At 38.8% G+C, this 15,000-nt stretch overlaps 1 protein-coding gene across 1 annotated transcript in view; it reads left to right on the forward strand.

Annotated features, from left to right (window-relative positions):
* The window catches only part of LOC115212884 (protein stum-like), a 37,069-nt gene that overhangs the window by 17,874 nt on the left and 4,195 nt on the right, over positions 1 to 15,000 (forward strand). Inside the window, exon 3 of the mRNA XM_036503696.1 lies at positions 7,129 to 7,317. Within this exon, the coding sequence (XP_036359589.1) occupies positions 7,129 to 7,317 (189 nt within the window). The remainder of the gene's footprint in view (positions 1 to 7,128; positions 7,318 to 15,000) is intronic.

A 15,000-nucleotide genomic window follows, 5' to 3' on the forward strand; every position in this document is an offset into this window, starting at 1 on the left:
AGTTCCATAAGGGCAAGTGTCTTCTACTATAACCTATAACTACTTTAACCTTGGCCTGACCAAAGCTTTGTGGGTGGATTGGTGGACAGACAGATAGACACACACCCAAACACACACACACATGCACATACTCACACACTCACACGCACACACACACACACACACACACACACACACACACACACACATATACACACACACAGAAAGATGGCCGCTTATAAATGCCAAAACTTTCTTAGACAGAAAAAATTACAGAAGTATCAAATTGTTGGATCAGATGATGAAAGTTGCAGAGAGGGTCATAGCCCAGCTAATTAGGGAGAGAGTTAGTTTAGATGAGATGCAGTTTGGGTGTGTGCCAGGGAGAAGCACCACTGATGCTATATTTCTGGTAAGACAGCTGCAGGAGAAATACCTAGCCAAAGATAAACCCCTGTACTTGGCTTTCGTTGACATGGAAAAAGCCTTTGACAGGGCCCTCCCATTCCTTATCTGGTGGTCAATGCAGAAACTAGGGATAGATGAGTGGTTAGTGAGAGCTGTACAAGCCATGTACAGAGATGCTGTCAGTAAGGTGAGCATTTGGCAAAAAGTATAGTGAAGAATTCAGGGTACAAGTAGGGGGTTTACCAAGGATCAGTCTTCAGCCCCCTCTTATTCATCATATTAAATAACGGAGCAATTTAAGACAAGCTGCCCCTAGGAGCTCCTCTATGCTAATGACCTTGTTCTTACAGCTAAATCACTACCTGAACTAGAGAAGAAGTCTCAGATGTGGAATCAAGGTCTAGAATCGAAGGGCTTTAGAGTTAACCTGGCAAAAACCAAAGTCTTTGTAGTTAGAAAGGCAGACAAATCACAGATATCTTCTGGTAGATGGCCCTGCTCAATCTATAGAAAAGGCCAAGGTAGAAACTCCATTAGATGTACCCAGTGTAAGCTATGGACACATAAAAGGTGCGGCAGTATCAAAGAAAGGTTAACAGGAAAAATAACTTTTGTGCGTGGAATGCTCTTCCTAATGCCAACCACTCCGTGTCACAACTACAATTTCCGTTTGATTTTTTTTGATGTTCATGTACTTGACTCAATAGGTCTCCGGAGAATTCACAAAAAAAAAAAAAAAGACGAAGACAGGTGGTGTAGATAACAACAGATGTATTAGTATAATGCTCGGGAAGTGAAAAAGTCTTTAACGTTTTGAGCCTACACTCTTCCACAGAAAGAACACAGAAAGAGACAAGGAGAGAAAATAAAGAATGTGTAGTGGCTAGCGATCTATCATGATGTATATATGTATGTATGTATGTATGTATGTATGTATGTATGTATGTATGTATGTATGTATGTATGTATGTATTCCAGTAACAATTGTGTAATTACCATGGATAACTCCAGGTAACTATAGACAGTGAATGTGCTTTATCAGCACACTACTAGAAACATACTCAACGCTTAAATATTAACTTATAAATATATATATATATATATACTTGTGAATTTTTTGTGAACTTCACTTGTTATCTTGCTTCTGAGAATTTTTGGGACGCCATAAAAAGGACTAATTTCACATTTAAAATTAATTGCAACGTACTAGAATGATCTGCCTATAATGACACTATTCCAAACTTTTGGGTACTTCCATATTATATAAGAGGAATGTTTTTCAAAATTGATTGATACTTGGTTAATAGCGTCTTTATTGACCCTGAAAATATGAAGGGCAAAGCTAACTAGATTAGGATTTGAACCCGGAACATAGAACATAGGAACAAATACTGTAATGCATTTTATCCAACACTATTGATATCCTTACATACAATACTACCCGAGTTCAAATGCACACACAATCACATATACACAAATATAGAAACACATAGATATAGACATACATACATTCACATGCACGAACCTGCACATAAGTGCATACACATACACATCTGAACATATAAATGTATATACACATATTTGGAAACACATACAGATATGCACATGTATAAACCTGCACACACATTCACACTCACACACATACACATACATCCTGGCATACACATTTATAAAACCTGAGCAACAACACCACACTGATTTCTATAGCTACAGATAAAAAATGATCACAAAAATGTACAAAAACACACACATGTATGCAGAAACGACCCCCACACACCCACACATAGTAACTTACTCCACCACATTTCCAATTCTCTAAAGGAAACATAGTTACAACACCAACATCAAAGCAACATGCAACGTGATGCAACGCAGAAACTAGCATAACCAGTATCATTCAAGAAATTTAATCAGACGTAAAATTAATAGACAATAATTATATAATGATAGTAACACCACCAACAACAGCAACAGCAACTATAATAATAATATAAAAAAATAAATAATAATAATAATAATGATAACAACAACAACAACAACAATAATAATTGTTTGGGAAATCTGAAAAACAGATTTTTTAACCAAAGCAGTCTAGAAGTGTGGTAGGGACATTAGTATGGAATTTGGAATTACCAAATGTTCAGTACTTAATATGAAAAGAAGGAAGAAAACATCCCAGGAGAGACCATGGGTGAACCCAACGGTAGTGGGTATAGATATTTAGGGATTTTGGAGCTGGATGATATTCTACACAGAAAAATGAAAGTCAAGGTCAGTGAGACGTACTAAAAAAGGGTGAAGATGGTGTTGAAATCCAACCTGAATGCCAAAAATGTGATTACTGCAATGAATATCTGGGCAGTTGTGGTGGTCAGATATAGTGTATCCATCCTCAACTGGACTGAGGAGGAAATATCAACACTACATAGAAGGACTAAGAAAGTTGATGATGCTGCATGGAGTGCTACACCCTAAAACAAACGTAAACAGACTGTATTTGAAAAGAAAGATTGGTGGCAGAAGACTAATTAGTATAGGCCATTATATAAAGAGTGAAAGGAGAACACTTGCTGAGTATTCGATAAATAGTAATGAAGACCAGCTGCAATATACCATGAAAGATATTGATGTAAATGTAGATGAAATGACGGGCAAGGAAGATTTTAACCAAAGAGCTGAGGAGAAGAGTAAAGAAGACCTTCTTGAAATGAGAATGCATGAAGAATTTGAAAGGAATACATGGTACGTTAATAATAATACAACATCCTGAGCATGGCTTGAGCAAGGGGATTTGAAGCATATCACCGAAAGCCTGATCATTGCTGCACAAGACCAGGCTCTCACTACCAATTCAGTGAAGTATAACATCTATAAAATTTCTGATACCCAGAAATGCAGACTCTGTGGAAAGAGTGTGGAAAATATGACCCACTTGGTAAATGAATGTGAGAGTCTTGCACAAAAAGTATACAAATGCCACCACGATAAAATGTGTGTGTATCTTCATTGGGTCTTATGCCGTAAATACCAATATGAAGTAACAGAGAACTGGTATGAGCATCTACCAAGTAAAGTTATGCAGGAGGATGGAAAAGTAGCGATACTCGGGGACTATGATTTTCAGTCGGATCATGTAATCAAACACTGTCAGCCAGATATTGTCATATTGGGTAAGAGAGACAAATACTGTCTGGTCATTGATGTAGCTATAGCAAATGGAATGAATGTTGTGAGTAAAGAGATTGAAAAAATCACCTAGTGCTCCGAATTGAAAGTGGAAATGGCAAGACTGTATGGAATGCAAGAGAGGGTAATGTAAAAGTGATACCAGTGGTGATTGGAGCATTGGGCTCAATCCCATTGAAACTTCAAGACTTCTTAAGGCAACTGGAAATCCCATGCAACATTGATGTCTTGCGAAAAGCAGCCTTATTAGGTACAGTGCACATCTTAAGGAAAGTATTATCTGTCTGAGGTACTTATTGTGACTTGACAGATGAGTAAAGACTGCAGTGCTTTTTCACCTACACTGTGTTATGAAGGAATAATAATAATAATAATGATAATAATAAAAATAATCAGGTGATGATGATGATGATGATGATGTTTTTCCTGCCTCAAGAACAACAAATTGAGGAAACATTACAAGGATAAAGTTACCAAATCGATATGATATTGATGAGGGTTAGGGGTGAGGTTTACATTAGCATGATTGGGTAAACAAAAAATAGGATCAAACAAACAAAATAATGAAATTATATGAAATGTATGTATGTGTATACATACATACATACATACATACACACACTCATTCATACATCCACCCACCCACATACATAAATACACATACATATTACATACATATATATATATAATATATATATGTGTATTATATATATGTATATATATGTATTTTAAGTATAGTTGCTACCTAGGTGACCAAGTTAGTAGTTGGGGTGGATACTCAGAGAGTGTTACCACTAGAATAAGAATAGCCTGGGCAAAGTTTAGAAAGCTTCTACCCCTACTGGTGACAAAGGGCCTCTCACTCAGAGTTAAAGGTAGATTGTATGTTGCATGTATGCAAACTGCCATGGTTCACAGCAGTGAAACATGGGCCGTGACTGCGGAGGACATGCGTAGGCTTGAAAGAAATGAATCTAGCATGATCCGCTGGATGTATAATGTTAGTGTGCACACACGACAGAGTGTAAGCACCCTAAGAGAAATTCTGGACATAAGAAGCATTGGATGTGGCATGCAAGGGAGATGTTTGCGCTGGTATGGTCATGCACTATGGATAGATGAGGAGAGATGTGTGAAGAAGTGCTGCTCCCAAACAGTTGAAGAAATCTGGGGTAGAGGTAGACCCAGGAAGACATGGGATGAGGTGGTCAAGCATGACCTTCGAACATTGGGACTTACAGAGGCAATGACGAAAGACTGAGACCTCTGGACATATGCTGTAACTGCGAAGACCTGGTAAATAAAGTGAGTTCACGGCTGTATGTATGTGCAGATTTGTATGTTTTATGCAAAATATTCAATTAGGGATCATGAGTGAACAATCACAGTTTCACAGGATTGATCTATAAATCAACCAATCAGCATGAAGTAGTAGCGTGATATGGCTTGCCAGATGATCTAAAATCCCCCCCCCCCCACACACACACACACTTTTTACCCTACAAAAACAGTTTGGCACCTAACAGAGCTAGATGCCCCAAGTTGATGACTTTGACAGACTGTTAAGAGCGGATGGCCTTGAGCATTCATGGGCAGTTGAACAGGCCAATTTGAACAGGAAATGACATTGGACACTCAGACACAATGTACCACAGCTAACCATCTACAAGACACAACATGGTTCTCTCCTCCCAGTTGGTGCTTATATTATCAGCATCTTTCTTTCGTAAACAGCCAATGCAGTGAGTCTTATCTAGCTGTAAATGTTAAAACTAATAAGTTCACAGGCTGCTTCATCTATTACATACATAGCCTCACAGAAGCAATGGCGAAAGAGGTATGCTGTGACTGCAAAGACTCGACAAATAACGTGAGTTCATGGCTGTTTCCTGCACCAGCTTCACATAGCAGCACCAACCCATCCAAAGTACCTTGGATCACTGGACAGCCTGCTGTGCTTACCTTGGATTGTAAGATGACCTGCTGTGCTTGAGGAAACCTATTGTGTCAAGTACATCAACATCAAAATAAAAATCAAATGGAAGTTGTAGTTGTGATACCCATGCTGGTGGCACGTAAAAAGCACCATCTGAACATGGCCATTGCCTGCGCTTCCTTGACTTGCTTCTGTGCCAGTGACACGTAAAAAGCACCAACTGATCGTGGTCATTGCCAGCCTCCTCTGGCCCCTGTGTGGGTGGCACATAAAAAGCACCCACTACACTCATGGAGTGGTTGGCATTAGGAAGGGCATCCAGCTGTAGAAATACTGTGTGATCACACTGGAGCCTGGTGCATCTCCTGGCTTCCCAGACCCCGGTCAACCGTCCAACCCATGCTAGCATGGATAACGGACATTAAACGATGATGATGATGATGACAGCCAGCTAGACTACATGATAATGGTCTTCAACAACATCAAACACATCCAACATAGCAACCACAACAATATTGGTGACAAAGCATCTTCATGATCCATATATATATATATATATAACAGGCTTCTTGCAGTTTTCATCCACCAAATCCACTCATAAGGCTTTGATTGGCCTGAAGCTATAGTAGAAGACATTTTCCCTAAGTGCCCATTATGGGAATGAACTCAGAATCATTTGGTTGGAAAGCAAACTTCTTACCATACAGCCATGCCCATATGTCTGTGACTGTGTTTGACCTTGAGGTTTTTGTACTTATTAGATTTCCCCATAGACTTTTTGGGGGTTGGGAATAGGAGTCAGATGTAATGAAAAGGTAAAAAATAAAGAACTTAGTTGAAGCTGTATATATATATATATTTTTTGTGTGTTCTTGTCTTGGTTGTATGACTTTTGTGTAGATGGTTCTCAAGAAATATCTGATAAACACATTTACATGATTGGGAAAGACATTTACTTGGCATCATGTGATATATACTTGGTACATATCATGTAATAACATGAGTGACCAGGCTCATGGATGTTGTTACACATTGTTGGTCACAATGAGCTTTGCATTGTTTTCATTTTCAAATGATGTCACCCAACTGGCTTGGTGAAGAGGGCAACACTGTCCCTGATTGGAAAAGTAGTCCTTTACAGGGTTACCAATTTACAGCTGAGTAGATTGGAGTAACGTGAAATGAAGTGTTTTGCTCAAGAACACAATACGTTACTTGATCCAGGAATTGAACCTATGATCTAGTGATCATGAATACAACACTCTAACCACTCAGCCACACATCTTCACAAATGTGTGTGTGTGTGTGTGCGTGCATGTGTGTGTATCTATCTACACACATACACACACATATATATACATACAAATACATATAATGTCTTGCAGTGTGAAACAGAAATGAAATAAATGAAAATCTTTTAAACTTTACAGCATTTGATGTTTCCATTTCAATTTTGTTTTATACTGTTTTTGCAACATGCCTGTTTTCTCAGACCCAATTCAATTTAAATCTCTGATATTTTTGCACTTTGTCCTTATAACATACCCTCATCTATCATAAATATGATAAATATAATAAAAAAAAACAAACACTGATTAATAATTTCTATATTTCAACAGGAAGCATATTGTGTGGTATATTCCAATTCTGCTGTGGTAAAAAACAAATTAGCAACAAAAAGACAGATAATTCAACAAGGATTTTGATAAACTTTTTGGTAGGTATCATGCAGTTCTCCACATTAACATTTTTCCTTGTTGGATGGTTCTGGAGTATTGCCTGGGGAATGAAGATTCTGTTCTTATCAAGTAAGTCACTCAACCAGTGGATGAATCAAATTTGATTTTCTTTCTCATTCTTTGATTCTATATTTCTCTTAAAGAGTTAAGAAGGTGTAGGAGTGGCTGTGTGGAAAGTAGCTTGCTTACCAACCACACGGTTCCGGGTTCAGTCTCACTGCGTGGAACCTTGGGCAAGTGTCTTTTACTATAGCCTTGGGCTGACCAAAGCCTTGTGAGTGAATTTGGTTGATGGAAACTGAAAGAAGCCCATATGACTGGCATCCGTACTAGCGGGGTGCAAAGAGCACCATACGAGCGTGATCGTTGACACAGCGGCTAACCGGCTTCCGTGCTAGTGGCACATAAAAGGCACCATTCGAGTGTGATTGTTACCAGCGTCACCTTACTGGCACTTGTGCCCGTGCTAGTAGGGTGCCAAGAGCACCATTCGAGCGTGATCGTTGCTAGAGCAGCCAACTGGCTTCCATGCCAGTGGCACGTAAAAGGGCACCATTCGAGCGTGATCGTTACTAACATTGCCTTACTGGAACCTGTGCTGGTGGCATGTGTAAAAAGATTTGAGCGAGATCATTGCCAGTACCGCCTGACTGGCCCCCATGCCAGTGGGACGTAAAAAGCACCCACTACACTTTCAGAGTGGTTGGTGTTATGAAGGGTATCCAGCTGTAGAAACTCCGCAAAATCAAGATTGGAGCCTGGTGCAGCCATCTGGTTCACCAGCCCTCAGTCAAAATCGTCCAACCCATGCTAGCATGGAAAGTGGACATTAAATGATGATGATGATGATGGTGATGTATGTGTGTGCATATGTTTGTGTGTCTGTGTTTGTCCCCCACAACATCGCTTGACAACCGATGCTAGTGTGTTTACGTCCACGTAACATAGCGGTTCAGCAAAAGAGACCGATAGAATAAGTACTAGGCTTACAAAGAATAAGTCCTGGGGTTGATTTGCTCAACTAAAGGCGGTGCTCCAGCATGGCCACACTCACATGACTGAAACAAATAAAAGAATAAGGGAGCCACTATATCAAAGATAGGGAATTGGACTATCACCAGAGGTGGATTGCAAGTGAAAAAGAAGCTGTGAGGGTGTAAATTAAAGATACATTAAAAATAATGTATCTTTAAATGTTTAAATACATTGGTAAACTATGTCTGAATAACTGAGATAAAGTGTTAGCATTATTATTGTGAAGGTAATGAGCTTGTTGAATTGTTAGTATGCTGGGGAAAATACTTTACTCTTTACTCTTTTACTCTTTTACTTGTTTCAGTCATTTGACTGTGGCCATGCTGGAGCACCACCTTTTGTAAATCAATCCTAGGACTTATTCTTTGGAAGCCTAGTACTTATTCTATTGGTCTCTTTTGCCAAACCACTAAGTTACGGTGACGTAAACACACCAGCATCGGTTGTCAAGCGATGCTGGGGGGACAAACACAGACACACAAGTACACACACACACACATATACACACATACATATACATATATACGACGGGCTTCTTTCAGTTTCCATCTACCAAATCCACTCACAAGGCTTTGGTCGGCCCGAGGTTATAGAAGAAGACACTTGCCCAAAGTGCCATGCAGTGGGACTGAACCCGGTACCATGTGGTTGGTAAGCAAGCTACTTAACACACAGCCACATGAAATTTTTTCTGTCTCTATATTCTGAGTGCAAATTCCATCAAGGTGGACTTCGCCTGTTTATCCTTTTGGAGCTGATAAAATAAGTACCAGTTGATCACTGGGATTGATGTACTTATTTGTCCCTTTCTAAAACTTGAAGCAATTATTGTACTTTTTGTCTTTTACTTGTTTCAGTCATTAGACTGTGGCCATGCTGGGGTACCATCTTGAAGATTTTTTTGTTAGTCAAATTGACCCTGGTACTTATCTTTTGTTATGCCAGGTATTTATTCTGTCCATTGCTTTTTACCCAACCTCTAAGTTATGAGGTTGCCAAGTGGTGGGGGACAAACATAAACACACACACGCACACACACACACACAACACACACACACACACACACACACACACACACACACACACACACACGTATATATATATATATATATATGTATATATATGACAGGCTTCTTTCAGTTTCCATCTACCAAATTCACCCACAAGGCTATAATAGAAGACACTTGCTCAAGGTGCCACAAAGTGGGACTGAACCTGGAACCATGTAGTTAGGAAGCAAGCTTCTTTTGGCCTTTTCTATATGCATTCTGCATTTGGTAATTTACTCAGAATTTCAAACTGAATCATTTATTAAATCCACAGAAGTAGATTGTTCACATTCAATTATCCAACAATCTACATTCATAGAATTAATAAAAGATTGTGCTAAAAATTCTAAGAATTTTACTAGATGCAACTAGCACTTAAAGAAGGCTGGAATACAAAATGACCAAAATCTTATGACTATAACAACCAAGATGAGGGTGCTAGTTTGAAAATATCAATATATAAAATTTCAGTGGTGAGCAACTAATATTAACTCTTTTACTGCGGAAAGCAGATATATGAACTCAAAATTTCATTATCCTTAACCACAGAAAGCAGTTTTAAATTCCAGTTCATTTTTTGTTGAAGAATATCATATTTGAAACAATGTTCTGTTGAGATATGTCAAGGTTACTGAGGCAATGTGACTTGTAGAAAATACCAAATCTACTTTTCTGGTAGATGTTCAAAATAATTATCAGAATAGCCATGAAATATAATTTTGCAGTTAAAGGATTAAATTACTGCTTTGATCTTAAGCCTCTATGTGATTTCCCAATCTGCTAGAAATAGCAACCAAATCTCCATCAAATTACACCTTTTTTTCTTAACAAGAGAAGACATAGTGTATTCTCAATTAAGAGATATTATGCTTTAAACAAAGATGGGATGAATGCAGTTAATCATAGGTCTACTGGATCACTGACCTTGCCAAAATGCAATACACATTTTCTCTCTCTCTCTCTCTCTCTCTCTCGATATATATATATATATATATATACATATATATATATAAATTGTCCATAAACATAAATTCAAAAAAAGAAGCATACTTTAAATTATAGAGCAGTATATATTTAAAATTAGATAAGGCCGGTTTATGAGATTACCTTAGGATTCACATCCATAAAGGGCTTAGCTAAAGGACTCTCTAGTGGGTGGCCTCTCTAGATTATGGAAGAGGAAAGGACCCTATTACTCAATGTCAACAAAAGGGATTATCTTCCTTTGGCTATCGATCACCGATGTCAACAAAGGGGATTGTATCCCTTTAGCTATTGATTGCCGGTGATTCTGTTATCCTATGGGTTCCAATAGACTTGCAGAAATTTCCCGAATCATAAGCACAGTCTGAAGACCTCTATTCTGGAGTTCAGGATGTTCCCTGAGTTGAAAGAATCCTTTAGGATCCTTGCCTGTTCTACTATGCATAATTTACAGCAATTGGTCCTGTTAATGTAAGGGCCTGGATTTTCTAGGATTCTCCATGATATTGTGTATGGAATCCCATTGTCTATTAGCTGCCATACATGGCTGGCTAATGACATGACAAATCTCCTTTCTAGTATCCTGAAAGAGGATCTGTGGCTGGAGAGGCATCATTTGAATGAGTTCTCAGAACAGCTGATGTATGTCTGTGACCGGGTGTTGGCAGTGGTGTGTCTGTTGGTTTTGCTGAAACTGGCGCTGTTGGTGTTAGCATAATTGGAGGGGGTGATGGTGTTGGTGCTGCTGCTGCCAGTGTTGGTAAACATGCCATTGTTGTTATTATTGTCATTACCATTGATGAAGGCGCTGTCATTGCTGTAGTAGGTGCCATTGGTGATGTCTCTGCTGCTATTTCCATTAGGGATACTGCTGTTGCTGTCATCACTGTTATTGTTGTTATCACTGGTGATGGTACTACTCCCACTGCTGCTATTGGAACTGTTGAGCCTGCTGCTGTAGCCATAGCCATTAGGGAAGCTACTGATGATGCTGCTGTTGTTATTAGGGTTACTGCTATTGCTGTCATTGATGTTGTTATTGTTGTTATCACTGGCGATGGTGCCGTTGGTTTTGTTCGTGTTTCTGCTGCTGCTACTATTGGTACTGATTCCCTGCTACTATTGTCACCATTAGGGGAGCTGCTGATGTTGCTGCTGCTCTTAGGGTCAGCCAGTACCTCAGCTTCATAGATGACTCCCTTGGTTTCACAGTGGCCCCTCACCGAGCATCTGTTGCAGTCTCTGCATGAACATCCTGCCTTCACTCATGGTATAGGGGTGCTAACTAGAATGCTCTTAATATTGAGGTCACAGCTAAAAGAGATCCTAAGGTTGTGCCCGTTGAAAATGCATGTGTATCTATGTGAACTAGTGAAATGTTTATCTATTAACTTAAGGAATATCCAACCTACAAATGTTTTTACATAAAGAGAGAAGTGGGAGGGGGCAGACCAAATGATATTTCTGTGGTCCTTCCTTCTATGGATGTTGGGGCCTGGCATGTAGGAGATGTGGTCCCTAAATCCACTAACAGCTGCATCAGAAATTTTTTGGCTGGAAGAAAGATTCATGATCTTACTAACACCCTTCACGAGGATTTTGAATATGAAAGGTGGGTGTCAGGAGGTTGTGTTGATGTACATTAGCCTTGCGTTTGGCTTGCAGTAGGGTTTATATGTACCAGAGCCCAAGCCGAGCTTGATATCAAAGAAGTCTGTGGTAGTAAGGTTGGTCTCGATGGTGATTTTTAATCCCATGGAGACAAGATCTTTCCTAAACCACCATCACCACCTCCAATGACGCCAACAGCAGCAGACGTTTTCTTGTTAAGTGTGGGTGGGACACACACACACACATATATGTATGTGTGTGTGTATATATATATATGTATGTATGTATGTATGCATGTATGTATATATAAGTGTATTTATAAATATATATATATATATAATATATGTATATATCATCATCATCATCATCATTTAAAGTCCTCTTTCCATGCTAGCATGGGTTGGATGATTTGATATATATATATACACATATGTAAATATATACATGTATATAAGTGAGTGTATGTATGCTTATTCCTTTATTTGTTTCTGTCATTTGATTGTGGCCATGCTGGACCACTGCCTTTAGTCAAACAAATCAACCCCAGGACTCAATTTTTGTAAGCCTAGTACTTATTCTATCGGTCTCTTTTGCTGAACCGCTAAGTTACGGGGACATAAACATGCCAGCATCGGTTGTCAAGCGATGTTGTGGGGACAAACACACAAATACACACAAGCATATACATACACACTCACACACACACACACACACACACACACACACACACACACACACACATATATACAGTGTGCTTCTTTCAGTTTCTGTCTACCAAATCCACTCACAAGGCTTTGGTCAGCCCAAGGCTATAGTAGAAGATACTTGCCCAAGGTGCCATGCAGTGGGACCCAGAACCATGTGGTTGGTATACAAGCTATTTACCACACAGTCACTCCTATGCTTGTATATATGTGTATATATATATATATATATGTGTGTGTGTGTGTGGATGTGTGTGTTGATATATTTAATGATGATTATACATACATACATATATATATATATGTATATATATATATATATATATATTATATATATATATATATATATATATACATATAAGACAAAGACAGCAAGGAGAAAGAAACGCACCCACACACACCCACAAACCCACAGATAGTGACCAACAAATAGTCAGACATAGAGAAAAAGAGAACATTCAAAAGGAACTGTTTAAATGATGTACCTTGTTGCTATGGAGAGTAAAAATAACAACAGTAGCATTAACAAAGAAACAAAAATTTTGTCATGCAGCGCGTACAGATCAATATGTGTATATGTGAAAATAATTGATGCAGAGATGGATGGATATTGGTGTTGGTTGGATTGTGTGTATGAGCGTGGTGGTAGTGGGGTCAAATAAACAGAGAAAGAAGGAGAAAATTAGATAAATAACAGATAGGTTGACAGCAGGAAACACAGAGGGACAAATACATAGACAGTCCAATTGTGTAAATGGTTGGACATTCCGCAGTGTTTACTTAATCTTCAAGCAGAACCAGTAGGATACTACTATATAACAGAAGCTGAACATTTGATAATAGATACAGTGATATATTGATTTCAAATTTTTGCACAAATTTTGTCCCACCACAAGCTGATTACATCGACCCCATGCACAACAGGTACTAATTTTATCAACCCTGAAAGGAAGTAAGGCATAGTTGACTTGAGCAGAATTTGAACTAAGAACTTGGAGATGGACTAAATATCATCAAGCATCTTGCCTGGTGTGCTAATGATTCTCCTGGGTTGTCAGCTCACATAGGGTGACCTGCTTCAGTCATGAATGACCATGAGATTGTTCCTAGAAAGTTTCCCCCCAAGGCACAAGTCCGGGCTGGGTTGTTTATGGAAGACGAACAGTCACCCATGCATACTAGCCTTTCCTCTCCACACCACCAATGTTATCCAAAGGGAAGGAAAAGGCTGATGTAGCTTGGCGCCAGTGATATCGCAACTCATTTCTACAGCTGAGTGAATTAGAGTGACATGAAATAAAATTTCTTGCTTAAAAACGCAACATGCAGCCCAGTCCAGGAATTGAACTTACAACCTCATGATTGTAAGCTTGACACTCTAACCACTAATCCATGTGCCTTCACTACACCTCACATAGATATTATAATATATTGCCATGCTGTACTGCCTTCTGTGTGATGCTATTTATCGTTTGTTTCTGTTGGTCTTTGTAGAATTTGTTGGGCAGTTGTGGGATTTCTTGCCAGTGCTGAATTTGCAGTAGCACATTTGATGTGGCAATCTGATGCTATTCATGCACTTGACATCACCTGTCCATCTGAGGTGATGTTTAATGAGCTGCAAGACATATATAAATAAATGTAAACACAAATGCATGGGTATGGCACAGGTATGACAGTGTGATTTAATGATGCTCTGAGCAAGTATCTCCTGCTATAGCCAAAGCCTTGTGAGTAGATATGGTAGATGTAAATGGGATAAAGCCTGTTGCACGCACACACATACACACACATAGATAGATGGATAGATAGATAGATAGATAGATAGATAGATAGATAGATAGATAGATAGATAGATAGATAGATATACACACACATACATACTACATACATACATACATACATACATACATACATACATACATACATATATATATACACACATATATATATACAATGTGTATGTATGTGTGTGTTTGTGTCAGCATGTCATGACATGTGCTGTTTATAAACAAATGTCACTGTCATACAAGCTGTGTTATTTGTTTCCAATCTTCCATAGCAATACATTTGACCATTATGTTGTTTGCATTCAAAGGAGCAGAAGAAATATTAACCTTACATGGAAACAGGTGAGGGTCGGCAACACAAAGAACATATGGCCATAGAAAATCTGCCTCAAAGGTTTTTGTCAGACCCCCAAGCAAGCATGGTAAAGTGAACATTTAAAAGATGGTAGTGGTGATAGGAGTAATGATAGTGGTGATGGTGGTGGTGGTGGTGGACACAGACACATACACACCTACACATATGATGTGATTCTGTGCAACTTCAATCAACCAAATTTCACTCACATGATATCAATCAAC

The sequence above is a fragment of the Octopus sinensis genome, linkage group LG6, assembly GCF_006345805.1.
Source record: "Octopus sinensis linkage group LG6, ASM634580v1, whole genome shotgun sequence".
In the NCBI taxonomy this organism is placed as follows: domain Eukaryota; kingdom Metazoa; phylum Mollusca; class Cephalopoda; order Octopoda; family Octopodidae; genus Octopus; species Octopus sinensis.